The 26715-nt window shown below is 60.2% G+C and overlaps 2 protein-coding genes across 2 annotated transcripts; both read left to right on the plus strand.

Moving 5' to 3' along the window:
• Window positions 1-4842: 4842 nt before the first annotated feature.
• On the plus strand, window positions 4843-10683 carry LOC148053658 (maestro heat-like repeat-containing protein family member 7). Its single transcript, XM_087773120.1, has 12 exons — window positions 4843-4960; window positions 5236-5342; window positions 5779-5928; window positions 6132-6286; window positions 6671-6818; window positions 7319-7456; window positions 7877-8053; window positions 8348-8503; window positions 9274-9375; window positions 9800-9902; window positions 10203-10262; window positions 10553-10683. Exons 1-12 carry the CDS (start codon window positions 4843-4845, stop codon window positions 10681-10683), a joined length of 1545 nt encoding a protein of 514 aa, XP_087629246.1.
• Window positions 10684-16865: 6182 nt separating this feature from the next.
• LOC148053659 (maestro heat-like repeat-containing protein family member 7) lies at window positions 16866-22356 on the plus strand. Its single transcript, XM_087773094.1, has 11 exons — window positions 16866-17015; window positions 17451-17600; window positions 17804-17958; window positions 18343-18490; window positions 18991-19128; window positions 19549-19725; window positions 20020-20175; window positions 20946-21047; window positions 21473-21575; window positions 21876-21935; window positions 22226-22356. The coding sequence occupies exons 1-11, from the start codon at window positions 16866-16868 to the stop codon at window positions 22354-22356; spliced, it is 1470 nt and encodes a 489-aa protein (XP_087629220.1).
• Window positions 22357-26715: the final 4359 nt, after the last annotated feature.

Below are 26715 nucleotides of genomic sequence, written 5' to 3' on the forward strand. Positions count from 1 at the left end.
TTGTAGTTTAAAGCCATCACCCCTTGTCTTATCGCTACTGGCCCCGCTAAAAAGTCTGTGCCCATCTTTCTCGTAAGCCCCCTTTAAGTACTGAAAGGCTGCAATAAGGTCACCCCGCAGCCTTCTCTTCTCCAGCCTGAACAACCCCGGCTCTTGCCGCCTTCCCTCAGAAGAGAGGGGCTCCATCCCTTTGCTCGTTTTTGTGGCCCTTCTCTGGACCCTCTCCAACAGGTCTATGTCCTTCTTGTACCGAGGACCCCAGAGCTGGAGGCAGTGCTCCAGGTGGGGTCTCACCAGAGCAGAGTAGAGGGGCAGAATCCCCTCCCTCGACCTGCTGGCCACGCTTCTTTGGATGCAGCCCAGGATACGGCGGGCCGCCTGGGCTGCGAGAGCACATTGCCGGCTCATGTCCAGCTTTTCGTCCATCGGTACTGTCCCGGTGCGATTTTGGGCTCGGGGAAGGTTTGTGATGATCCCAAGAGTCAGATTAAGACAGTCCAGCCTCTCACAAGTACCCCCAAGTCCTTCTCAGCGGGGCTTCACACAGTCCCTTCATCCCCCAGCCTGTACTGATACCGGGGATTACTCCGACCCAAGTGCAGGACCTTGCACTTGTCCTTCTTGAACCTCATGAGGTTCACACAGGCCCACCTCTCCAGCCTGTCCAGAACCCTCTGGATGCCATCCCGTCCCTCAGGCGTGTCGACCGCACCACTCAGCTTGGTGTCACCTGCACACTTGCTGAGGGTGCACTCGATCCCGCTGTCTATGTCCTTGATGAAGATATTGAACAGCGCTGGCCCCAGAGCGGACCCCTGAGGGACACCACTCGTCACTGGTCTGCATCTGGACATCGAGCCATTGACCACTACCCTCTGGATGCGACCATCCAGCCAATTCCTTAGCCACCAAACAGTCCACCCATCGAATCCATATCCTTCCAATTTAGAGAGGAGGAGATTGTGGGGGACCGTGCCAAAGGCCTTACAGAAGTCCAGAGAGGTGACATCCGTAGCTCTTCCCTCGTCCGCTGACGTAGTTAATCCATCACAGAAGGCCACTAGGTTGGTCGGGCAGGACTTGCCCTTGGTGAAGGCGTGCTGGCTGTCCCAAATCACCTCCCTGTCCTCCATGGGCCTTAGCGTAGCTTCTAGGAGGATCTGTTCCATGATCTTCCCAGGCACAGAGGGGAGGCTGACAGGTCGGCAGTTCCCAGGGTCCTCCTTTTTACCCTTTTTAAAAATGGCTGCAATACTTCCCTTTTGCCAGTCCCCAGGGACTTCACCTGACTGCCCTGACTTTTCAGATATCATGGAGAGTGGCTTAGCAACTACATCAAGACAAAAAAGACAGGCTGGGACCCTAGAAGTGAGGATTTCAGCCCTAACCATGAGGCTCTGGGCACTAAAAAGGACAGGCGAGGTGCTACAAATGAGGCTTTTGACCCTGCAAAGGAGGGGAACCTCTTGGCTCCTCTATGGCCCCACAAAAGGAAGCTTCCGTCCCTCAAACAGGGCTTTGGGCACTCCAGTGGAGGCTTTGAGCTGTGAAAGAGGGGTTTGGACCTATAAATGAGAGTTTGGACCTACAAAGGGAGGGTTTGGGCTTTAAAAGCAGGGCTTTGAAAATGAAATTGAGGCTTTGAACCCTGAAATTAGGGTTTGTGCCCTAAAATGATGCTTTGGTACCAAACGCTGAGGCTGTTCACACTCCAAATGGGTCTTTGGAGGCTCAAAATGAGGCTTTGGGCCCTCCAAAATGCAGACTCAATCCTAAACATGAGGCTTTGGTCCCTACAAAGGAGGCTTTGGAAGTTAAAAATGAGCCTGTGGACCCTATAAATAAGGCTTTGGCCTCGAAAACTGAGGCTTGGGTCCTTCTAAATCGGCCTGCGGGCCTTGAAAATGACACTCTGGGCCCTTCAAATGAGTCTCTGAACCTTAAAATGGCGGCTTGGAGCTTATCAATGAGGGTTTGTACCCTAAAAACGAGGCTTTGGGACCTAAAAGGCAGGTTTTCAACCCGAGAATCAAAGCTTTGGACTCTAAACATGACGATGGGAGACAAAGTGCTCCCCGCCGCCGCCCCCAGCAATGGCAGGGACTCACGGCTGAGGATGGTGGCCCTCTTGCAGGGCCGGGCGCTCATGGCGGCGGGGCAGAGAGGGGTGCAGAGGTGGTGCCAGGTGGCCTCGCCGTCGCACACCTCGTGGAAGTAGCGGCAGGTCTGGCCCAGTCTCAGCACGTCAGGCAGCGTCAGGAAGGAGATGATGTGCAGTAGCTGTGGAGAGAGAGGCGGGGAGAGCATCGGCCCTGGGACCCCCCTGCATGGCCCCGGGACACTGACTCTCTGTCAGCCGGTGGCTCCCATGGAGACGGGGCGCTCTAGAACGGGAGGGCGGTCAGGGGTGGAGGAGAGAGGGGAGAGAGGTGGGAGGGGGGAAGAGGGGCCCCGCACCTGGTCCGGGGGCTGCTCGGCCTCGGGGCAGGCCCCACGGGCGCCATGTTGAAGCTCGGCCTGCCCACAGGCAGAGCCCGCCGCCTTCTCCCAACAGTCGGCACTGGCCTAGGTCGGGAGGGCTGTCAGTCTCCTCCCCTGGGGTGATGCTGCCTGGGATTGGCCCCCAGGTGGTCAGGCTGCGGTGCTGCAGTGCCTGCCCTGCACCTGAGATGTGACCTGGGATTGGCTAGCTGGGCTGTCACTCTGCCCTGGTTGCAGGCCCACCCTCCCCTGCGGTGATGCTCGCTCTTATTGGCTGCCTGTGGGGTCCCTCCCCCTTACCCACCCCAGTGCCCGCCCTTCCCTGCAGGGAGCTTTCCTCTGATTGGCTGCCTGCTCACAGAGCAATCACGTGCCTTGCCCCCGGCTCCTCAAAGGCCATTGGCTGTCCCGGGTCACCGCCCCCCCTTCTGGGCAGGCGTTGCCAGGCGACTCGCTCCGCCCCTGGGGTTGAGGCCCTCAGGGTGAAACCGGGGCCCTGAGGAAAGGCCGTGGGTCCTAAAAGAGACGTTTGGACCCTAAACACGAGGATTTCAGCCCGAAAAAGGAGGCTTTGGGCACGGACGGGATGGGCTAGATGCTAAAAAGGACGCTTTGAACCCTGAGAACAAGGGGAACCTCGTGGTTCCGCCCTGCGCTGGCTTTGGTGCCCAAGAGCCCCACGCAGCGCAGCACCTCTCCTGTCCTGAGTGACCACCGTCACAGATGGAGCCCGGAGTCACGGACCCAGTGAAGCCAATGGACGCTCTGTGGGCATCTGGTGGACATTTGATGGACATTTTACAGGGGTGGTCCATAGACTGAGGGAATGCTAGCTGTGTGTTATGTCAAAGGATGGGAAGGGGAGTGGTGGTTCATGAGGATGTATTGGATCGTGTGGGAGGTGAGCCTGATGTTAATGGTATGGAAGAGGGGCTGGAGAAAGGAGTGTCATGGTTTAACTCCAGCCGGTAACTGAGCTCCACACAGCCACTCGCTGACTCCCCCCAGCAGGATGGGGGGAGAGAATCGGAAGGGTAAAAGTGAGAAAACTCGTGGGTTGAGATGAAAACAGTTTAATAACTGAAATAAAATGACAATAGCAATAGCAATAGCAATAGCAGTAACAATAATAATAGTAGTAATAGTAATGGTAAAAATAAAAATAATAATATTGTACTGAAAAGGAAAATAACAAAGAGAGAGACAAATAAAACCCAAGAAAGAGAAGCGATGCAAATCGCTTTTATCCTGACGCTCTACTTGCCCATCTTTGGTCTCGTAGGTTTTTCCGTTACGGTCCCACCAGTTTCACCCCAGGCCAACTACTTTTCTCCTTTCACGGTCTGCCATCTCCAGCAGTTTCTCACTTTCTAAAGCGGTGAGTTGCACTTGGAGCCAAGGCTGACGAAGACAAAAGTGACTGAGAGATTCTGTAAGCAATGAGACGGCAGACCCCATCCAAAAATGTCTCTCCTCTCCACTGCGCACCTTAGAAATCTCAAGAAATCTCTAACGGCACAAATAAGGAGCAGCTCAGAAGATGTTCAAATCAGCCGGGCTTGGTTTCGAACCCCGTGGGATCCATGTGTTTAGAGAAGACTTTTCTGAACGACTCCTCAAGTTCTCTGTCTCTTAGGCTGTAGGTGAGGGCGTTGATTAGAGATGTGAAGGCAGTGTAGAAAAGACAGAGAATCTTTCTTTCGGGGTTCCTATTCTGAACAGCATCTGGTAAGCGATACACCCTGTAAGAGTCCCATCGACAGCTGTATCCCCAAAGAGGGACTGGAGGAGAGAAGCAGGCGTAAACATCCTTTGCTTCCTGGTGCTGAGAGAGATTTTCAGAGTGGGGGAAAGGACGTAACTGTGAGATGCCAGAAAGTGTAGAGATGTGAAGAGAGCGCTACACGGAGCGGGAGAAGCAGGGGTCTCCCAGGGAGGTCCTGGGGCCACGCCTGGGCGTGTGAACGCAGGGTTCTGGGACGAGCCGGAGGGTACAGGAAGGTCCTGAGGGGACATAAGGGCAGATGGGGGCCTGGGGGCACCCTGAGAGGAGCCAGGGGCCAATGGCGAGCTGGCTCCCTACCCCTCGCAGTGGACGCCCTGCCCCTCCCAGCCCAGGCGGCGGGTCACAGTGGGGCCCTTTGTGACCCCGCTCTGTGACACCCCACGGCACCGTCTATAGCCAGCGTGGCCGCAGCCCTGCAGTGTTGGAGAAGACAGCGACAGGACAGGGCAGGAGCGTGGAGCTGGCGAGGAGACCCCGAGCGCAGCCCACATCTTTCCCTGTGCCCCAGCAGCCCCGTGGCGCTGGGGTTCCCTTAAGCTGCCCCCTTCTCCCCCGACTTTCCTCCACTTTGCAGGATGGCGGAGAGACCCCCCAGCCGCCCCAGGGTGGCCTGGGAGGAGGTGGGGGCTCCCCAGGAGAGCAGCTCTCGGCCAGAGCCCTACGAGGTGTCCATGCTGCAGCCGCTGCAGACCGGTGAGCGAAGGGCCCCGGGACTGGCAGGGTCGGGGCCAGCGAGTGCGACCGGCTGGACGCCGGCATCCTGTTTCCTCGGCACACCGGCAGCAGGGGTCCTGTGGGCAGGGGCCACGGCGGTGCCTGAATGGCAGGGCTGCTTGGGGCTGGGAGCCGGCTCCGGCACAGCCTCCCTCCTCAGCCGTGCTGAGCTTAAAGCTCTTTTCACCATTTGGCAAGCTTGTTGGCAAAGATGCTGTGTCCTACTGCCTCTTTTGTGTTTCCCCTCCATGCAGGCGAGACACTGCCAGAGGATAATGCAGAGCATCCGGAGCTCCGACCAGAGAGGGATTCTGAGAGCGCCCGGCTGCTTTCTTCCCACAACAGCAGTGACCTGACCACGGTAATAAGCTCCCCCCTTGCTAGGACTCTTGTCCGTGGCATCGGCAGGAGGCTTGTGTGAGCAAAGGGACCCAGAATCAGTGGGCTTGGCATGGCCTCAGTGTCCCTGCTGAGAGGCTTCCTGCTGTCCCCGAGCAGGGCCTATCCGAGGGGGGCACTCCAGTGTCCCAGCAGCAGCTCCAGCCCTCCTGGCCACCAGCGAGCCCTGGTTCTCTGCAGGGCCAACACACAGTGCCCATGCCCCCAAGCCTCCTCCCTCACCCGCTGCTCTCTCCTCTGCCCTGCAGAGACTGCAAGCCCTGCTTCCAGCTTTCCTGTGGGCACTGCTGGCAGCACTGCCGGGCATCTCTTGCCAGAGCTGTTGGTGCTGCTCAGGCAAACAGCCCCATCAGGGTACTTGGCGTGACATGGCTTCCCTCCCTTCCTTCCTCCCATAGCTGTTTGGAGAACACCTCGAGCCTGCTGAGATGACAGACGTTCTCCTTGGGGCCATTGAAGCCTTGACAGCAGACGACATAGCTGACAGGGAGATGGGCAGCACTGTCCTGGCCATGGCCAGGAGAGACCCTGCCTCCTGGCTGAGGGATGTAAGTGCCCTGTGGCTGGATTGCCCTGCCCCTGAACCCTGTCAGGCCTTGTTCTTCCCTCCCTGCCTAACTCAGCTCTCTCGGGCACCTGAAGCCATTTCAAGGCAGCAGAGAGGGACAGGAAGGGCAGCAGTTTCAGTGGCAGCTTGGGAAATGGCTGCACTCCAGTGGCTGCACACCATCCTCACCTCTGTCCCCTCCAGGTGCCAAAGATCATGAGGTACATCCACAAAAACGTGGAGTGCGTCCGCACGGAGCCAGCCCGGCACAGCCTGGACTCATTCCTCCTCCTGCTGACCGAGTGGTGCCCCAGGGAAGCGGTCAGGAGCCTGCTGAAGATCTCTCCAACATCTGACAGGTAGTGGCCCCGACAGCCTTGAGAGCTTGTTCCCTGTGCGGAGAGGGGCCCAGAGACTCTCTGGCTGCCAGACCCACAGAAAACCGCAGGACATCCTCGAGGAGCCGGGCCCTCCATCCCACCGCGCTTCCCAGCCCCGGTGGAACAGCCAGGCCCGCAGCAGCCAAAGCTGGCCAAGCCAGAGCCCTGCCCCCACGCTCCTCCCTGCCCCATGGGGAGCACCACCTCAGCCCCCTCCTGCCTGCGTGGGCAGGGCCCCCGGGCACCCCAAGCGAGGGGGTGCGCAGGGCCAGGGCTGCAGCACAGCCTGGGTCCGGAGAGGCTGGCGCGGGCAGGGTGCGGTGGCCGAGGCAGCCCTGCTGACCGAGCGCTCTGGGTCTGCAGCGCTGCCCTGGCCATGTGGGAGGTGATCATCTCCGTGCCTCGGGCTTTGCGGAGTGTCTTGACGGAGCTGCTCGGCGTGCTCCAGGACCAGCGGCTGCGCAAGGTGTTCAGCTGTGCCGCAGAGGACGCCTGCATCTGTCCCTTGGCTGTGAGTGACCATGCTCAACTTCAGAGCTGTGCCTGCCTCCCCAGGGAAACGGGCACGGCCCCCTCCCCTTCTGGCTGCCTCCAAATGGCCACCTCCTCCAGGACACAGGGACACAGCCACCTAGGGTCAGCAGGGACCTGCCCAGCACCAGCCAGACCCCATGCCAGACACTTGGGGCCGCCCCGTGCCGGTTTGGTCCGGGTGAAAAAACCACGAAGCCTGCCCCTGCCCGGGCAGCGCTCTGCTTCCCCCCTGCCCGCATGCCCCTGCCCTGCTCTGCAGCCTGGAAACCTGGGGCAGGGGCAGAGAAAGGGGCAGAAGGCAGAGTCAGGCCAGTTGCTGGGCCTGGGGCAGAGGCACGGCCTGCACAGGCTGAGGGGGCTTCAAGCCTGGGGAGAGGAGACACTCGCCACCGCCCACGTCTCGTGCCTCCTTTGTGGCAGCGCGGTGGAGGGAGCCCTGCGGGCTCTGCTGCTCTCTCACTGCTGTCTTCGTTTTAGCTGCTGGTCTGCGGTGACATTGAAACAGAGGAGTTTGCTGCCCTCTACAAAGCCCAGAGGTACCTGAGGCATCCAAGCCTGCCGATGCTCTCGCCGGTGCTCAGCGGCCTCATCACGCTCTCAAAGACAGCGGAGACGGTGAGCAGGGTGCAGTCAAGCGGAGCCATGTTGGCAGCCGAGGCCTGGGGCAGTGGGTAACGCGGTGGCTTGGCCTCGGCTGGGAGTCAGAATGTGGGGTGACGGCTCCAGTCTCCCTCCCTGCTGGGGAGGGGGCTGGTGGGTGCCTGGGGAGCCCTCCAGGCGCAGAGGGTTACCAGTCCACCTGCCCCTTCAGGCCTGTCGCAAAAGGAGGTGGCAGAGCAGGGGACCCTGCTCTCCTGCACTCCCTTCCCTTCCTGGTGCTCTCCCCGCATCCCCATCAGTGGCCACTGCCTGCCAGGAGGCTGCTGCAGGGACTCCTGTGCCAGGTCCTGGGAGGCTGGTGCTCAGCGACCGGTGCACTTTTGCCAGGGTGGTCTCTTACCGCTTCACAATAAGGAAACTGTGTGTTTCATGCAGGCACGAAAAATCCTGGTCCTGCTGCCAGACATCGTGGAGACCCTGCAGGATGCCGACACTGACGTCAAGACGAAGGCCCTGGTATTCCTCAGGAACATGATGGGTCACATGAAGAGGGAGGAGGCCAGCCTCATTGCTCTGCAGCTGGCGGAGAAGCTCCTGCCCCTCTTTGATGAGGTAAGGCTGCCGTGGGAGCCTGACGCCACTGATGGGCACTCTGCAAGGACAGCTGCCCTTCAGCCCAGCGCTGCGGGCAGCACTCAGGCAGGGCTGCTCCCCTCCTTGCTCCTCTTGCGTGGCCTGGCAGGGCTCTGGGGCCATTCAGCCGGGGCTGCAGGTCTGGCCCACGGCTCCTGTGTTCAGGAGCTGACCCCAGAGCATCTCCCCTCACATCAGCCATGCCAACGCCCTTGGCTCCCTCTGGGCAGGGAGCGGCTGGTGCTCAAGTGCCCCTGTCCTCCTCCCTACCAGGAGGCCAGCCAGGTGCAGGAGCTCTCCATCAGCCTCTTCAAAGACACGATGAAGAGTGTGGTGGGGAGTGAGAAGGAAAAGATGAAGAAGAACGTGCAGAGGGTCCTGCTCCCGCTCTTGTTGCATATGAACGACCAAATCAGCAGCGTGGCCAAGGTGCAGTGAGCAGCGACCAGTGTCGCGGGGAAGGGCGTGCTGACACCATGGGGGTGGCCTGGGCATAAGGGGCAAGGGCTGCTGGACCTCAGGGTCTGGGAATGAGTGTCACCTCAGGGTCCCACTGCTCCCCTCCTTCCCTGCGCTGGTCCCACCGCTGCCTTCCTCCTTCCCCGCTGCTGCCTGCTGCCCTGCTCACCCAGGTGCCCCTGCACTGGGCCAGAGAACTTGGTCTGTGCGGAGGGGTGCAGCACTTGCAAGGGGTGCAGAGCCAGCTTGTTCCCCAGCCTGGGGCAGGGAGAGCGGTGGGAAGGGAGATGCAGCCGGCGGTGGACTGGCCCTGCATCCCGGGATCAAAGCTCTGCCCACCCAGAGCCTGGGCGTGAAGGGGCTGGGGACCCCAGCGTCCTGCTGGGGGATGCCCATGCGAGATGCTGCTGGCTCTGTCCTGCCTCGGTGTCTCTGGGACTGTGGACCTCTCTGCCTACAGCCGCAGGCCTACACCTCCTTTCCCTTCAGTCTGCCCCATCCCTGAGAGCAGCTCAGCAGTTCTTGAGCTTCTCTGTTCTGCTGGCCGGCAGCGTGAGACACCTGAGGTGGTGGCTGCCCCGTGTCCCTGCCCTGGGCACTGAACCCAGTTCAGACTCTGTCCCCCGCTGCCTCTTCCCCTAAGGGGCTGGGAAGGGCTCGGAGCCTGGCCAAGAGGAGGAGGATGCCAAGGCTCGTCCCCTGGGCTGTGCTGCCGTCTCCCGACCTCTGCTTCTCTGCAGGCCTCTAGGGACACCCTCCTCGCCTCTGCAGAGTTCCTGGGCTGGAGGAAGCTCAGTGACCTGGCCGAGACCTACCAGACACGCCAGATTGGAGAGTGCTTGGTGAGGACAACCGCCAAGGCCCAGGGCCGGGCTGGACGAGGGCTGCCCCACGTGCCATGGGGAGGGCTGTGCAGCTGTGCCTCGCCTGCCCTGCTCCAGCCCAGAGCCCACAGCCTGGAGCTGCAGCCTCCTTCCCTGCCCTCAAGCACGGAGCCCCCAAGGGCTCTTCTGCAGGCCCCTCTCCCCTCCCTGCCCCCAGGCTGCTAAGCAAGACCCCGGCCCGTGTGGGCCCTGGCAGTGGCACAGAGGGGTCTCAGCACCCCCAGGCCCCCTGTGCCTGCGGCTCTCTCTCAACCTCGGCCCCACAGGGCTCCTGGCTGGGAGACGGGGAATCGCCGGGAGGGAAGGGGGTGCTGGTAGGAGGCACTGGTGCGGCTGTCTGGGGAGGGTCTGTACCAGCCCCGTGCCCTTGTGCTCTCCCCAGCTACAGCAGGACAGGAGCAGGGTGAAAGAATATCTGCGTCAGAGCCTGCCGTACCTGAAGGACACTCGGGCCACCTTGCGAGAGGCAGCCGTCAGGTTCATCGGTGAGCCACACACAGCCCCCGGGGACCCTCTTCTGGCAGCCTGGCCCCAGTCCCTGCCGCTGCACTGGCAACAAGGGGCAGCCCAGTGGCTGCCAGAGCCCCAGCTGCCGCGTGCACGGCCCACCGCGCAGGTGGGCTCGCTGGGCGCCTTGCTCAGTGCCAGCGCCCTCACGTGCTGTCCTTCCCTGGGGTCAGCCCTGCTGAGGGCGAGGAGGGTGTGCAGCCGCGGTGGAAGGGCCAGGGGCCGTGTGGCTGGGAGCGTGCTGGGGAGCAGAGGTGTGACAGGAGCTCTGTGCCTAGGGCTTGCTGCGGGGCACCAGAGGAACCTGAGCAGGGAGGAGCTGCGGGCTATCTGCAACGGTGAGCAGGGGCAGTGCTGTGCTGGCCGGGGCTGGTGGGGCAGGGGCCAGAGCCAGGGCAGGGCGCTGCCATGCCTGGCCCTGCTCCAGGAAAAGGCTTCAGGGGCAGAGGAAGATGTCAGGGGCACGTGGGGCATTCCTGAGCAGCAGCTTCCAGCTGGTCTCTTTGTGTCACCTGCTCCTCCTGGCCAGGGAGATAGAGAGGGTGGGGCTGGCATGGTCCGCAGGGGACTCCTGGGGGTCTCTGCAGGCAGTGGCGGCTCATGTCTGCTCTGCTTCCTTCTTTTGCAGCCCTCCTGCCCTTGGGGAAAGACCCCGATCCCTTGGTCAGCCTCCTGGCAGCTGACACCGTCTTTGTCTTGACAACAGACATGCCAACATCAAGATGGAGCCTGCGGTGGCTGTGCTGCTGGCTCTGCTGAGCCTCGGAGAGATTAAATTCTCTTCTGGAAATGGCCAAAGTGGAATGAATTGTTTTGAAATAAAGCTGGAAGAAAGCGCCCCGTCCCCTGGTGTCTGTTCCCGTGGAGACCACCCTGAGTGTGCTGAGCAGACAGGGTCATTCCTGGCCTCTGCCGCTGCCTGCAGGACAGCACCCCCGGACCCAGGGTGTGCTTGCCACAAAGCCCCAGCTGCCCCGCTAGGCCACAACACCCGGAGGGGAGGAGGAGAGAAGCTTTAGCCCCACAAAGCCCCAGCTGCTCGCTGCCATCTGTGCTGGCATCCAACCGACAGTGATGAGGACGTGACGGTGAGGCTGCTGGGATGGCGGTGGAGTGGATGAGGATGGGTGGGGGGTTGTCCTAGTTTCAGCTGCGATGGAGTTAATTTTCTTCCGAGTAGCTGGTACAGTGCTGTCTTTTGGATTTAGGATGAGAATAATGTTGGTAACACACTGCTGGTTTAGTGGTTGCTAAGTAGTGCTTCCACCAGTCAAGGACTTTTCAGCTCCCCACGCTCTGCCAGGTGCATGAGAAGCTGGGAGGGGGCACAGCCAGGAGAGCCGAGCCAGACTGGCCCAAGGGCTATTCCATCCCATATGACGTCATGCTCAGGATAGAAACTGCGGGGAGTTGGCCAGGGGGCAGTGATCGCTGCTCGGGGCTGGGCTGGGCGTCGGTCGGCGGGTGGTGAGCGGTTGCGTCACTTGTTTTGCCTGGGTTTTGTTCCTCTGTTTCATAGAATCATGGAATAGAATCATAGAATGCGTTGGGATGGAAGGGACCTTTCAAGGTCACCTAGTCCATCCCCCGTGCAATGGGCAGGGACATCTACAACTAGATCCGGTTGCTCAGAGCCCCCTCCAGCCTGGCCTTGAACGTTTCCAAGGATGGGGCATCCACCACCTCTCTGGGCAACCTGTTCCAGTGTTTCACTACCCTCATTGTAAAAAATCTCTTCCTTATATCCAGTCTGAATCTACCCTCTTGTAGTTTAAAGCCATCACCCCTTGTCTTATCGCTACTGGCCCCGCTAAAAAGTCTGTGCCCATCTTTCTCGTAAGCCCCCTTTAAGTACTGAAAGGCTGCAATAAGGTCACCCCGCAGCCTTCTCTTCTCCAGCCTGAACAACCCCGGCTCTTGCCGCCTTCCCTCAGAAGAGAGGGGCTCCATCCCTTTGCTCGTTTTTGTGGCCCTTCTCTGGACCCTCTCCAACAGGTCTATGTCCTTCTTGTACCGAGGACCCCAGAGCTGGAGGCAGTGCTCCAGGTGGGGTCTCACCAGAGCAGAGTAGAGGGGCAGAATCCCCTCCCTCGACCTGCTGGCCACGCTTCTTTGGATGCAGCCCAGGATACGGCGGGCCGCCTGGGCTGCGAGAGCACATTGCCGGCTCATGTCCAGCTTTTCGTCCATCGGTACTGTCCCGGTGCGATTTTGGGCTCGGGGAAGGTTTGTGATGATCCCAAGAGTCAGATTAAGACAGTCCAGCCTCTCACAAGTACCCCCAAGTCCTTCTCAGCGGGGCTTCACACAGTCCCTTCATCCCCCAGCCTGTACTGATACCGGGGATTACTCAGACCCAAGTGCAGGACCTTGCACTTCTCCTTCTTGAACCTCATGAGGTTCACACAGGCCCACCTCTCCAGCCTGTCCAGAACCCTCTGGATGCCATCCCGTCCCTCAGGCGTGTCGACCGCACCACTCAGCTTGGTGTCACCTGCACACTTGCTGAGGGTGCACTCGATCCCGCTGTCTATGTCCTTGATGAAGATATTGAACAGCGCTGGCCCCAGAGCGGACCCCTGAGGGACACCACTCGTCACTGGTCTGCATCTGGACATCGAGCCATTGACCACTACCCTCTGGATGCGACCATCCAGCCAATTCCTTAGCCACCAAACAGTCCACCCATCGAATCCATATCCTTCCAATTTAGAGAGGAGGAGATTGTGGGGGACCGTGCCAAAGGCCTTACAGAAGTCCAGAGAGGTGACATCCGTAGCTCTTCCCTCGTCCGCTGACGTAGTTAATCCATCACAGAAGGCCACTAGGTTGGTCGGGCAGGACTTGCCCTTGGTGAAGGCGTGCTGGCTGTCCCAAATCACCTCCCTGTCCTCCATGGGCCTTAGCGTAGCTTCTAGGAGGATCTGTTCCATGATCTTCCCAGGCACAGAGGGGAGGCTGACAGGTCGGCAGTTCCCAGGGTCCTCCTTTTTACCCTTTTTAAAAATGGCTGCAATACTTCCCTTTTGCCAGTCCCCAGGGACTTCACCTGACTGCCCTGACTTTTCAGATATCATGGAGAGTGGCTTAGCAACTACATCAAGACAAAAAAGACAGGCTGGGACGCTAGAAGTGAGGATTTCAGCCCTAACCATGAGGCTCTGGGCACTAAAAAGGACAGGCGAGGTGCTACAAATGAGGCTTTTGACCCTGCAAAGGAGGGGAACCTCTTGGCTCCTCTATGGCCCCACAAAAGGAAGCTTCCGTCCCTCAAACAGGGCTTTGGGCACTCCAGTGGAGGCTTTGAGCTGTGAAAGAGGGGTTTGGACCTATAAATGAGAGTTTGGACCTACAAAGGGAGGGTTTGGGCTTTAAAAGCAGGGCTTTGAAAATGAAATTGAGGCTTTGAACCCTGAAATTAGGGTTTGTGCCCTAAAATGATGCTTTGGTACCAAACGCTGAGGCTGTTCACACTCCAAATGGGTCTTTGGAGGCTCAAAATGAGGCTTTGGGCCCTCCAAAATGCAGACTCAATCCTAAACATGAGGCTTTGGTCCCTACAAAGGAGGCTTTGGAAGTTAAAAATGAGCCTGTGGACCCTATAAATAAGGCTTTGGCCTCGAAAACTGAGGCTTGGGTCCTTCTAAATCGGCCTGCGGGCCTTGAAAATGACACTCTGGGCCCTTCAAATGAGTCTCTGAACCTTAAAATGGCGGCTTGGAGCTTATCAATGAGGGTTTGTACCCTAAAAACGAGGCTTTGGGACCTAAAAGGCAGGTTTTCAACCCGAGAATCAAAGCTTTGGACTCTAAACATGACGATGGGAGACAAAGTGCTCCCCGCCGCCGCCCCCAGCAATGGCAGGGACTCACGGCTGAGGATGGTGGCCCTCTTGCAGGGCCGGGCGCTCATGGCGGCGGGGCAGAGAGGGGTGCAGAGGTGGTGCCAGGTGGCCTCGCCGTCGCACACCTCGTGGAAGTAGCGGCAGGTCTGGCCCAGTCTCAGCACGTCAGGCAGCGTCAGGAAGGAGATGATGTGCAGTAGCTGTGGAGAGAGAGGCGGGGAGAGCATCGGCCCTGGGACCCCCTGCATGGCCCCGGGACACTGACTCTCTGTCAGCCGGTGGCTCCCATGGAGACGGGGCGCTCTAGAACGGGAGGGCGGTCAGGGGTGGAGGAGAGAGGGGAGAGAGGTGGGAGGGGGGAAGAGGGGCCCCGCACCTGGTCCGGGGGCTGCTCGGCCTCGGGGCAGGCCCCACGGGCGCCATGTTGAAGCTCGGCCTGCCCACAGGCAGAGCCCGCCGCCTTCTCCCAACAGTCGGCACTGGCCTAGGTCGGGAGGGCTGTCAGTCTCCTCCCCTGGGGTGATGCTGCCTGGGATTGGCCCCCAGGTGGTCAGGCTGCGGTGCTGCAGTGCCTGCCCTGCACCTGAGATGTGACCTGGGATTGGCTAGCTGGGCTGTCACTCTGCCCTGGTTGCAGGCCCACCCTCCCCTGCGGTGATGCTCGCTCTTATTGGCTGCCTGTGGGGTCCCTCCCCCTTACCCACCCCAGTGCCCGCCCTTCCCTGCAGGGAGCTTTCCTCTGATTGGCTGCCTGCTCACAGAGCAATCACGTGCCTTGCCCCCGGCTCCTCAAAGGCCATTGGCTGTCCCGGGTCACCGCCCCCCCTTCTGGGCAGGCGTTGCCAGGCGACTCGCTCCGCCCCTGGGGTTGAGGCCCTCAGGGTGAAACCGGGGCCCTGAGGAAAGGCCGTGGGTCCTAAAAGAGACGTTTGGACCCTAAACACGAGGATTTCAGCCCGAAAAAGGAGGCTTTGGGCACGGACGGGATGGGCTAGATGCTAAAAAGGACGCTTTGAACCCTGAGAACAAGGGGAACCTCGTGGTTCCGCCCTGCGCTGGCTTTGGTGCCCAAGAGCCCCACGCAGCGCAGCACCTCTCCTGTCCTGAGTGACCACCGTCACAGATGGAGCCCGGAGTCACGGACCCAGTGAAGCCAATGGACGCTCTGTGGGCATCTGGTGGACATTTGATGGACATTTTACAGGGGTGGTCCATAGACTGAGGGAATGCTAGCTGTGTGTTATGTCAAAGGATGGGAAGGGGAGTGGTGGTTCATGAGGATGTATTGGATCGTGTGGGAGGTGAGCCTGATGTTAATGGTATGGAAGAGGGGCTGGAGAAAGGAGCGTCATGGTTTAACTCCAGCCGGTAACTGAGCTCCACACAGCCACTCGCTGACTCCCCCAGCAGGATGGGGGGAGAGAATCGGAAGGGTAAAAGTGAGAAAACTCGTGGGTTGAGATGAAAACAGTTTAATAACTGAAATAAAATGACAATAGCAATAGCAGTAACAATAATAATAGTAGTAATAGTAATGGTAAAAATAAAAATAATAATATTGTACTGAAAAGGAAAATAACAAAGAGAGAGACAAATAAAACCCAAGAAAGAGAAGCGATGCAAATCGCTTTTATCCTGACGCTCTACTTGCCCATCTTTGGTCTCGTAGGTTTTTCCGTTACGGTCCCACCAGTTTCACCCCAGGCCAACTACTTTTCTCCTTTCACGGTCTGCCATCTCCAGCAGTTTCTCACTTTCTAAAGCGGTGAGTTGCACTTGGAGCCAAGGCTGACGAAGACAAAAGTGACTGAGAGATTCTGTAAGCAATGAGACGGCAGACCCCATCCAAAAATGTCTCTCCTCTCCACTGCGCACCTTAGAAATCTCAAGAAATCTCTAACGGCACAAATAAGGAGCAGCTCAGAAGATGTTCAAATCAGCCGGGCTTGGTTTCGAACCCCGTGGGATCCATGTGTTTAGAGAAGACTTTTCTGAACGACTCCTCAAGTTCTCTGTCTCTTAGGCTGTAGGTGAGGGCGTTGATTAGAGATGTGAAGGCAGTGTAGAAAAGACAGAGAATCTTTCTTTCGGGGTTCCTATTCTGAACAGCATCTGGTAAGCGATACACCCTGTAAGAGTCCCATCGACAGCTGTATCCCCAAAGAGGGACTGGAGGAGAGAAGCAGGCGTAAACATCCTTTGCTTCCTGGTGCTGAGAGAGATTTTCAGAGTGGGGGAAAGGACGTAACTGTGAGATGCCAGAAAGTGTAGAGATGTGAAGAGAGCGCTACACGGAGCGGGAGAAGCAGGGGTCTCCCAGGGAGGTCCTGGGGCCACGCCTGGGCGTGTGAACGCAGGGTTCTGGGACGAGCCGGAGGGTACAGGAAGGTCCTGAGGGGACATAAGGGCAGATGGGGGCCTGGGGGCACCCTGAGAGGAGCCAGGGGCCAATGGCGAGCTGGCTCCCTACCCCTCGCAGTGGACGCCCTGCCCCTCCCAGCCCAGGCGGCGGGTCACAGTGGGGCCCTTTGTGACCCCGCTCTGTGACACCCCACGGCACCGTCTATAGCCAGCGTGGCCGCAGCCCTGCAGTGTTGGAGAAGACAGCGACAGGACAGGGCAGGAGCGTGGAGCTGGCGAGGAGACCCCGAGCGCAGCCCACATCTTTCCCTGTGCCCCAGCAGCCCCGTGGCGCTGGGGTTCCCTTAAGCTGCCCCCTTCTCCCCCGACTTTCCTCCACTTTGCAGGATGGCGGAGAGACCCCCAGCCGCCCCAGGGTGGCCTGGGAGGAGGTGGGGGCTCCCCAGGAGAGCAGCTCTCGGCCAGAGCCCTACGAGGTGTCCATGCTGCAGCCGCTGCAGACCGGTGAGCGAAGGGCCCCGGGACTGGCAGGGTCGGGGCCAGCGAGTGCGACCGGCTGGACGCCGGCATCCTGTTTCCTCGGCACACCGGCAGCAGGGGTCCTGTGGGCAGGGGCCACGGCGGTGCCTGAATGGCAGGGCTGCTTGGGGCTGGGAGCCGGCTCCGGCACAGCCTCCCTCCTCAGCCGTGCTGAGCTTAAAGCTCTTTTCACCATTTGGCAAGCTTGTTGGCAAAGATGCTGTGTCCTACTGCCTCTTTTGTGTTTCCCCTCCATGCAGGCGAGACACTGCCAGAGGATAATGCAGAGCATCCGGAGCTCCGACCAGAGAGGGATTCTGAGAGCGCCCGGCTGCTTTCTTCCCACAACAGCAGTGACCTGACCACGGTAATAAGCTCCCCCTTGCTAGGACTCTTGTCCGTGGCATCGGCAGGAGGCTTGTGTGAGCAAAGGGACCCAGAATCAGTGGGCTTGGCATGGCCTCAGTGTCCCTGCTGAGAGGCTTCCTGCTGTCCCCGAGCAGGGCCTATCCGAGGGGGGCACTCCAGTGTCCCAGCAGCAGCTCCAGCCCTCCTGGCCACCAGCGAGCCCTGGTTCTCTGCAGGGCCAACACACAGTGCCCGTGCCCCCAAGCCTCCTCCCTCACCCGCTGCTCTCTCCTCTGCCCTGCAGAGACTGCAAGCCCTGCTTCCAGCTTTCCTGTGGGCACTGCTGACAGCACTGCCGGGCATCTCTTGCCAGAGCTGTTGGTGCTGCTCAGGCAAACAGCCCCATCAGGGTACTTGGCGTGACATGGCTTCCCTCCCTTCCTTCCTCCCATAGCTGTTTGGAGAACACCTCGAGCCTGCTGAGATGACAGACGTTCTCCTTGGGGCCATTGAAGCCTTGACAGCAGACGACATAGCTGACAGGGAGATGGGCAGCACTGTCCTGGCCATGGCCAGGAGAGACCCTGCCTCCTGGCTGAGGGATGTAAGTGCCCTGTGGCTGGATTGCCCTGCCCCTGAACCCTGTCAGGCCTTGTTCTTCCCTCCCTGCCTAACTCAGCTCTCTCGGGCACCTGAAGCCATTTCAAGGCAGCAGAGAGGGACAGGAAGGGCAGCAGTTTCAGTGGCAGCTTGGGAAATGGCTGCACTCCAGTGGCTGCACACCATCCTCACCTCTGTCCCCTCCAGGTGCCAAAGATCATGAGGTACATCCACAAAAACGTGGAGTGCGTCCGCACAGAGCCAGCCCGGCACAGCCTGGACTCATTCCTCCTCCTGCTGACCGAGTGGTGCCCCAGGGAAGCGGTCAGGAGCCTGCTGAAGATCTCTCCAACATCTGACAGGTAGTGGCCCCGACAGCCTTGAGAGCTTGTTCCCTGTGCGGAGAGGGGCCCAGAGACTCTCTGGCTGCCAGACCCACAGAAAACCGCAGGACATCCTCGAGGAGCCGGGCCCTCCATCCCACCGCGCTTCCCAGCCCCGGTGGAACAGCCAGGCCCGCAGCAGCCAAAGCTGGCCAAGCCAGAGCCCTGCCCCCACGCTCCTCCCTGCCCCATGGGGAGCACCACCTCAGCCCCCTCCTGCCTGCGTGGGCAGGGCCCCCGGGCACCCCAAGCGAGGGGGTGCGCAGGGCCAGGGCTGCAGCACAGCCTGGGTCCGGAGAGGCTGGCGCGGGCAGGGTGCGGTGGCCGAGGCAGCCCTGCTGACCGAGCGCTCTGGGTCTGCAGCGCTGCCCTGGCCATGTGGGAGGTGATCATCTCCGTGCCTCGGGCTTTGCGGAGTGTCTTGACGGAGCTGCTCGGCGTGCTCCAGGACCAGCGGCTGCGCAAGGTGTTCAGCTGTGCCGCAGAGGACGCCTGCATCTGTCCCTTGGCTGTGAGTGACCATGCTCAACTTCAGAGCTGTGCCTGCCTCCCCAGGGAAACGGGCACGGCCCCCTCCCCTTCTGGCTGCCTCCAAATGGCCACCTCCTCCAGGACACAGGGACACAGCCACCTAGGGTCAGCAGGGACCTGCCCAGCACCAGCCAGACCCCATGCCAGACACTTGGGGCCGCCCCGTGCCGGTTTGGTCCGGGTGAAAAAACCACGAAGCCTGCCCCTGCCCGGGCAGCGCTCTGCTTCCCCCCTGCCCGCATGCCCCTGCCCTGCTCTGCAGCCTGGAAACCTGGGGCAGGGGCAGAGAAAGGGGCAGAAGGCAGAGTCAGGCCAGTTGCTGGGCCTGGGGCAGAGGCACGGCCTGCACAGGCTGAGGGGGCTTCAAGCCTGGGGAGAGGAGACACTCGCCACCGCCCACGTCTCGTGCCTCCTTTGTGGCAGCGCGGTGGAGGGAGCCCTGCGGGCTCTGCTGCTCTCTCACTGCTGTCTTCGTTTTAGCTGCTGGTCTGCGGTGACATTGAAACAGAGGAGTTTGCTGCCCTCTACAAAGCCCAGAGGTACCTGAGGCATCCAAGCCTGCCGATGCTCTCGCCGGTGCTCAGCGGCCTCATCACGCTCTCAAAGACAGCGGAGACGGTGAGCAGGGTGCAGTCAAGCGGAGCCATGTTGGCAGCCGAGGCCTGGGGCAGTGGGTAACGCGGTGGCTTGGCCTCGGCTGGGAGTCAGAATGTGGGGTGACGGCTCCAGTCTCCCTCCCTGCTGGGGAGGGGGCTGGTGGGTGCCTGGGGAGCCCTCCAGGCGCAGAGGGTTACCAGTCCACCTGCCCCTTCAGGCCTGTCGCAAAAGGAGGTGGCAGAGCAGGGGACCCTGCTCTCCTGCACTCCCTTCCCTTCCTGGTGCTCTCCCCGCATCCCCATCAGTGGCCACTGCCTGCCAGGAGGCTGCTGCAGGGACTCCTGTGCCAGGTCCTGGGAGGCTGGTGCTCAGCGACCGGTGCACTTTTGCCAGGGTGGTCTCTTACCGCTTCACAATAAGGAAACTGTGTGTTTCATGCAGGCACGAAAAATCCTGGTCCTGCTGCCAGACATCGTGGAGACCCTGCAGGATGCCGACACTGACGTCAAGACGAAGGCCCTGGTATTCCTCAGGAACATGATGGGTCACATGAAGAGGGAGGAGGCCAGCCTCATTGCTCTGCAGCTGGCGGAGAAGCTCCTGCCCCTCTTTGATGAGGTAAGGCTGCCGTGGGAGCCTGACGCCACTGATGGGCACTCTGCAAGGACAGCTGCCCTTCAGCCCAGCGCTGCGGGCAGCACTCAGGCAGGGCTGCTCCCCTCCTTGCTCCTCTTGCGTGGCCTGGCAGGGCTCTGGGGCCATTCAGCCGGGGCTGCAGGTCTGGCCCACGGCTCCTGTGTTCAGGAGCTGACCCCAGAGCATCTCCCCTCACATCAGCCATGCCAACGCCCTTGGCTCCCTCTGGGCAGGGAGCGGCTGGTGCTCAAGTGCCCCTGTCCTCCTCCCTACCAGGAGGCCAGCCAGGTGCAGGAGCTCTCCATCAGCCTCTTCAAAGACACGATGAAGAGTGTGGTGGGGAGTGAGAAGGAAAAGATGAAGAAGAACGTGCAGAGGGTCCTGCTCCCGCTCTTGTTGCATATGAACGACCAAATCAGCAGCGTGGCCAAGGTGCAGTGAGCAGCGACCAGTGTCGCGGGGAAGGGCGTGCTGACACCATGGGGGTGGCCTGGGCATAAGGGGCAAGGGCTGCTGGACCTCAGGGTCTGGGAATGAGTGTCACCTCAGGGTCCCACTGCTCCCCTCCTTCCCTGCGCTGGTCCCACCGCTGCCTTCCTCCTTCCCCGCTGCTGCCTGCTGCCCTGCTCACCCAGGTGCCCCTGCACTGGGCCAGAGAACTTGGTCTGTGCGGAGGGGTGCAGCACTTGCAAGGGGTGCAGAGCCAGCTTGTTCCCCAGCCTGGGGCAGGGAGAGCGGTGGGAAGGGAGATGCAGCCGGCGGTGGACTGGCCCTGCATCCCGGGATCAAAGCTCTGCCCACCCAGAGCCTGGGCGTGAAGGGGCTGGGGACCCCAGCGTCCTGCTGGGGGATGCCCATGCGAGATGCTGCTGGCTCTGTCCTGCCTCGGTGTCTCTGGGACTGTGGACCTCTCTGCCTACAGCCGCAGGCCTACACCTCCTTTCCCTTCAGTCTGCCCCATCCCTGAGAGCAGCTCAGCAGTTCTTGAGCTTCTCTGTTCTGCTGGCCGGCAGCGTGAGACACCTGAGGTGGTGGCTGCCCCGTGTCCCTGCCCTGGGCACTGAACCCAGTTCAGACTCTGTCCCCCGCTGCCTCTTCCCCTAAGGGGCTGGGAAGGGCTCGGAGCCTGGCCAAGAGGAGGAGGATGCCAAGGCTCGTCCCCTGGGCTGTGCTGCCGTCTCCCGACCTCTGCTTCTCTGCAGGCCTCTAGGGACACCCTCCTCGCCTCTGCAGAGTTCCTGGGCTGGAGGAAGCTCAGTGACCTGGCCGAGACCTACCAGACACGCCAGATTGGAGAGTGCTTGGTGAGGACAACCGCCAAGGCCCAGGGCCGGGCTGGACGAGGGCTGCCCCACGTGCCATGGGGAGGGCTGTGCAGCTGTGCCTCGCCTGCCCTGCTCCAGCCCAGAGCCCACAGCCTGGAGCTGCAGCCTCCTTCCCTGCCCTCAAGCACGGAGCCCCCAAGGGCTCTTCTGCAGGCCCCTCTCCCCTCCCTGCCCCCAGGCTGCTAAGCAAGACCCCGGCCCGTGTGGGCCCTGGCAGTGGCACAGAGGGGTCTCAGCACCCCCAGGCCCCCTGTGCCTGCGGCTCTCTCTCAACCTCGGCCCCACAGGGCTCCTGGCTGGGAGACGGGGAATCGCCGGGAGGGAAGGGGGGTGCTGGTAGGAGGCACTGGTGCGGCTGTCTGGGGAGGGTCTGTACCAGCCCCGTGCCCTTGTGCTCTCCCCAGCTACAGCAGGACAGGAGCAGGGTGAAAGAATATCTGCGTCAGAGTCTGCCGTACCTGAAGGACACTCGGGCCACCTTGCGAGAGGCAGCCGTCAGGTTCATCGGTGAGCCACACACAGCCCCCGGGGACCCTCTTCTGGCAGCCTGGCCCCAGTCCCTGCCGCTGCACTGGCAACAAGGGGCAGCCCAGTGGCTGCCAGAGCCCCAGCTGCCGCGTGCACGGCCCACCGCGCAGGTGGGCTCGCTGGGCGCCTTGCTCAGTGCCAGCGCCCTCACGTGCTGTCCTTCCCTGGGGTCAGCCCTGCTGAGGGTGAGGAGGGTGTGCAGCCGCGGTGGAAGGGCCAGGGGCCGTGTGGCTGGGAGCGTGCTGGGGAGCAGAGGTGTGACAGGAGCTCTGTGCCTAGGGCTTGCTGCGGGGCACCAGAGGAACCTGAGCAGGGAGGAGCTGTGGGCTATCTGCAACGGTGAGCAGGGGCAGTGCTGTGCTGGCCGGGGCTGGTGGGGCAGGGGCCAGAGCCAGGGCAGGGTGCTGCCATGCCTGGCCCTGCTCCAGGAAAAGGCTTCAGGGGCAGAGGAAGATGTCAGGGGCACGTGGGGCATTCCTGAGCAGCAGCTTCCAGCTGGTCTCTTTGTGTCACCTGCTCCTCCTGGCCAGGGAGATAGAGAGGGTGGGGCTGGCATGGTCCGCAGGGGACTCCTGGGGGTCTCTGCAGGCAGTGGCGGCTCATGTCTGCTCTGCTTCCTTCTTTTGCAGCCCTCCTGCCCTTGGGGAAAGACCCCGATCCCTTGGTCAGCCTCCTGGCAGCTGACACCGTCTTTGTCTTGACAACAGACATGCCAACATCAAGATGGAGCCTGCGGTGGCTGTGCTGCTGGCTCTGCTGAGCCTCGGAGAGATTAAATTCTCTTCTGGAAATGGCCAAAGTGGAATGAATTGTTTTGAAATAAAGCTGGAAGAAAGCGCCCCGTCCTCTGGTGTCTGTTCCCGTGGAGACCACCCTGAGTGTGCTGAGCAGACAGGGTCATTCCTGGCCTCTGCCGCTGCCTGCAGGACAGCACCCCCGGACCCAGGGTGTGCTTGCCACAAAGCCCCAGCTGCCCCGCTAGGCCACAACACCCGGAGGGGAGGAGGAGAGAAGCTTTAGCCCCACAAAGCCCCAGCTGCTCGCTGCCATCTGTGCTGGCATCCAACCGACAGTGATGAGGACGTGACGGTGAGGCTGCTGGGATGGCGGTGGAGTGGATGAGGATGGGTGGGGGGTTGTCCTAGTTTCAGCTGCGATGGAGTTAATTTTCTTCCGAGTAGCTGGTACAGTGCTGTCTTTTGGATTTAGGATGAGAATAATGTTGGTAACACACTGCTGGTTTAGTGGTTGCTAAGTAGTGCTTCCACCAGTCAAGGACTTTTCAGCTCCCCACGCTCTGCCAGGTGCATGAGAAGCTGGGAGGGGGCACAGCCAGGAGAGCCGAGCCAGACTGGCCCAAGGGCTATTCCATCCCATATGACGTCATGCTCAGGATAGAAACTGCGGGGAGTTGGCCAGGGGGCAGTGATCGCTGCTCGGGGCTGGGCTGGGCGTCGGTCGGCGGGTGGTGAGCGGTTGCGTCACTTGTTTTGCCTGGGTTTTGTTCCTCTGTTTCATAGAATCATGGAATAGAATCATAGAATGCGTTGGGATGGAAGGGACCTTTCAAGGTCACCTAGTCCATCCCCCCTGCAATGGGCAGGGACATCTACAACTAGATCCGGTTGCTCAGAGCCCCCTCCAGCCTGGCCTTGAACGTTTCCAAGGATGGGGCATCCACCACCTCTCTGGGCAACCTGTTCCAGTGTTTCACTACCCTCATTGTAAAAAATCTCTTCCTTATATCCAGTCTGAATCTACCCTCTTGTAGTTTAAAGCCATCACCCCTTGTCTTATCGCTACTGGCCCCGCTAAAAAGTCTGTGCCCATCTTTCTCGTAAGCCCCCTTTAAGTACTGAAAGGCTGCAATAAGGTCACCCCGCAGCCTTCTCTTCTCCAGCCTGAACAACCCCGGCTCTTGCCGCCTTCCCTCAGAAGAGAGGGGCTCCATCCCTTTGCTCGTTTTTGTGGCCCTTCTCTGGACCCTCTCCAACAGGTCTATGTCCTTCTTGTACCGAGGACCCCAGAGCTGGAGGCAGTGCTCCAGGTGGGGTCTCACCAGAGCAGAGTAGAGGGGCAGAATCCCCTCCCTCGACCTGCTGGCCACGCTTCTTTGGATGCAGCCCAGGATACGGCGGGCCGCCTGGGCTGCGAGAGCACATTGCCGGCTCATGTCCAGCTTTTCGTCCATCGGTACTGTCCCGGTGCGATTTTGGGCTCGGGGAAGGTTTGTGATGATCCCAAGAGTCAGATTAAGACAGTCCAGCCTCTCACAAGTACCCCCAAGTCCTTCTCAGCGGGGCTTCACACAGTCCCTTCATCCCCCAGCCTGTACTGATACCGGGGATTACTCAGACCCAAGTGCAGGACCTTGCACTTCTCCTTCTTGAACCTCATGAGGTTCACACAGGCCCACCTCTCCAGCCTGTCCAGAACCCTCTGGATGCCATCCCGTCCCTCAGGCGTGTCGACCGCACCACTCAGCTTGGTGTCACCTGCACACTTGCTGAGGGTGCACTCGATCCCGCTGTCTATGTCCTTGATGAAGATATTGAACAGCGCTGGCCCCAGAGCGGACCCCTGAGGGACACCACTCGTCACTGGTCTGCATCTGGACATCGAGCCATTGACCACTACCCTCTGGATGCGACCATCCAGCCAATTCCTTAGCCACCAAACAGTCCACCCATCGAATCCATATCCTTCCAATTTAGAGAGGAGGAGATTGTGGGGGACCGTGCCAAAGGCCTTACAGAAGTCCAGAGAGGTGACATCCGTAGCTCTTCCCTCGTCCGCTGACGTAGTTAATCCATCACAGAAGGCCACTAGGTTGGTCGGGCAGGACTTGCCCTTGGTGAAGGCGTGCTGGCTGTCCCAAATCACCTCCCTGTCCTCCATGGGCCTTAGCGTAGCTTCTAGGAGGATCTGTTCCATGATCTTCCCAGGCACAGAGGGGAGGCTGACAGGTCGGCAGTTCCCAGGGTCCTCCTTTTTACCCTTTTTAAAAATGGCTGCAATACTTCCCTTTTGCCAGTCCCCAGGGACTTCACCTGACTGCCCTGACTTTTCAGATATCATGGAGAGTGGCTTAGCAACTACATCAAGACAAAAAAGACAGGCTGGGACGCTAGAAGTGAGGATTTCAGCCCTAACCATGAGGCTCTGGGCACTAAAAAGGACAGGCGAGGTGCTACAAATGAGGCTTTTGACCCTGCAAAGGAGGGGAACCTCTTGGCTCCTCTATGGCCCCACAAAAGGAAGCTTCCGTCCCTCAAACAGGGCTTTGGGCACTCCAGTGGAGGCTTTGAGCTGTGAAAGAGGGGTTTGGACCTATAAATGAGAGTTTGGACCTACAAAGGGAGGGTTTGGGCTTTAAAAGCAGGGCTTTGAAAATGAAATTGAGGCTTTGAACCCTGAAATTAGGGTTTGTGCCCTAAAATGATGCTTTGGTACCAAACGCTGAGGCTGTTCACACTCCAAATGGGTCTTTGGAGGCTCAAAATGAGGCTTTGGGCCCTCCAAAATGCAGACTCAATCCTAAACATGAGGCTTTGGTCCCTACAAAGGAGGCTTTGGAAGTTAAAAATGAGCCTGTGGACCCTATAAATAAGGCTTTGGCCTCGAAAACTGAGGCTTGGGTCCTTCTAAATCGGCCTGCGGGCCTTGAAAATGACACTCTGGGCCCTTCAAATGAGTCTCTGAACCTTAAAATGGCGGCTTGGAGCTTATCAATGAGGGTTTGTACCCTAAAAACGAGGCTTTGGGACCTAAAAGGCAGGTTTTCAACCCGAGAATCAAAGCTTTGGACTCTAAACATGACGATGGGAGACAAAGTGCTCCCCGCCGCCGCCCCCAGCAATGGCAGGGACTCACGGCTGAGGATGGTGGCCCTCTTGCAGGGCCGGGCGCTCATGGCGGCGGGGCAGAGAGGGGTGCAGAGGTGGTGCCAGGTGGCCTCGCCGTCGCACACCTCGTGGAAGTAGCGGCAGGTCTGGCCCAGTCTCAGCACGTCAGGCAGCGTCAGGAAGGAGATGATGTGCAGTAGCTGTGGAGAGAGAGGCGGGGAGAGCATCGGCCCTGGGACCCCCCTGCATGGCCCCGGGACACTGACTCTCTGTCAGCCGGTGGCTCCCATGGAGACGGGGCGCTCTAGAACGGGAGGGCGGTCAGGGGTGGAGGAGAGAGGGGAGAGAGGTGGGAGGGGGGAAGAGGGGCCCCGCACCTGGTCCGGGGGCTGCTCGGCCTCGGGGCAGGCCCCACGGGCGCCATGTTGAAGCTCGGCCTGCCCACAGGCAGAGCCCGCCGCCTTCTCCCAACAGTCGGCACTGGCCTAGGTCGGGAGGGCTGTCAGTCTCCTCCCCTGGGGTGATGCTGCCTGGGATTGGCCCCCAGGTGGTCAGGCTGCGGTGCTGCAGTGCCTGCCCTGCACCTGAGATGTGACCTGGGATTGGCTAGCTGGGCTGTCACTCTGCCCTGGTTGCAGGCCCACCCTCCCCTGCGGTGATGCTCGCTCTTATTGGCTGCCTGTGGGGTCCCTCCCCCTTACCCACCCCAGTGCCCGCCCTTCCCTGCAGGGAGCTTTCCTCTGATTGGCTGCCTGCTCACAGAGCAATCACGTGCCTTGCCCCCGGCTCCTCAAAGGCCATTGGCTGTCCCGGGTCACCGCCCCCAGTTCTGGGCAGGCGTTGCCAGGCGACTCGCTCCGCCCCTGGGGTTGAGGCCCTCAGGGTGAAACCGGGGCCCTGAGGAAAGGCCGTGGGTCCTAAAAGAGACGTTTGGACCCTAAACACGAGGATTTCAGCCCGAAAAAGGAGGCTTTGGGCACGGACGGGATGGGCTAGATGCTAAAAAGGACGCTTTGAACCCTGAGAACAAGGGGAACCTCGTGGTTCCGCCCTGCGCTGGCTTTGGTGCCCAAGAGCCCCACGCAGCGCAGCACCTCTCCTGTCCTGAGTGACCACCGTCACAGATGGAGCCCGGAGTCACGGACCCAGTGAAGCCAATGGACGCTCTGTGGGCATCTGGTGGACATTTGATGGACATTTTACAGGGGTGGTCCATAGACTGAGGGAATGCTAGCTGTGTGTTATGTCAAAGGATGGGAAGGGGAGTGGTGGTT

The sequence above is a fragment of the Nipponia nippon genome, unplaced genomic scaffold (assembly GCF_047370975.1).
Source record: "Nipponia nippon isolate SJK-2023a ecotype South Korea unplaced genomic scaffold, ASM4737097v1 scaffold_38, whole genome shotgun sequence".
In the NCBI taxonomy this organism is placed as follows: domain Eukaryota; kingdom Metazoa; phylum Chordata; class Aves; order Pelecaniformes; family Threskiornithidae; genus Nipponia; species Nipponia nippon.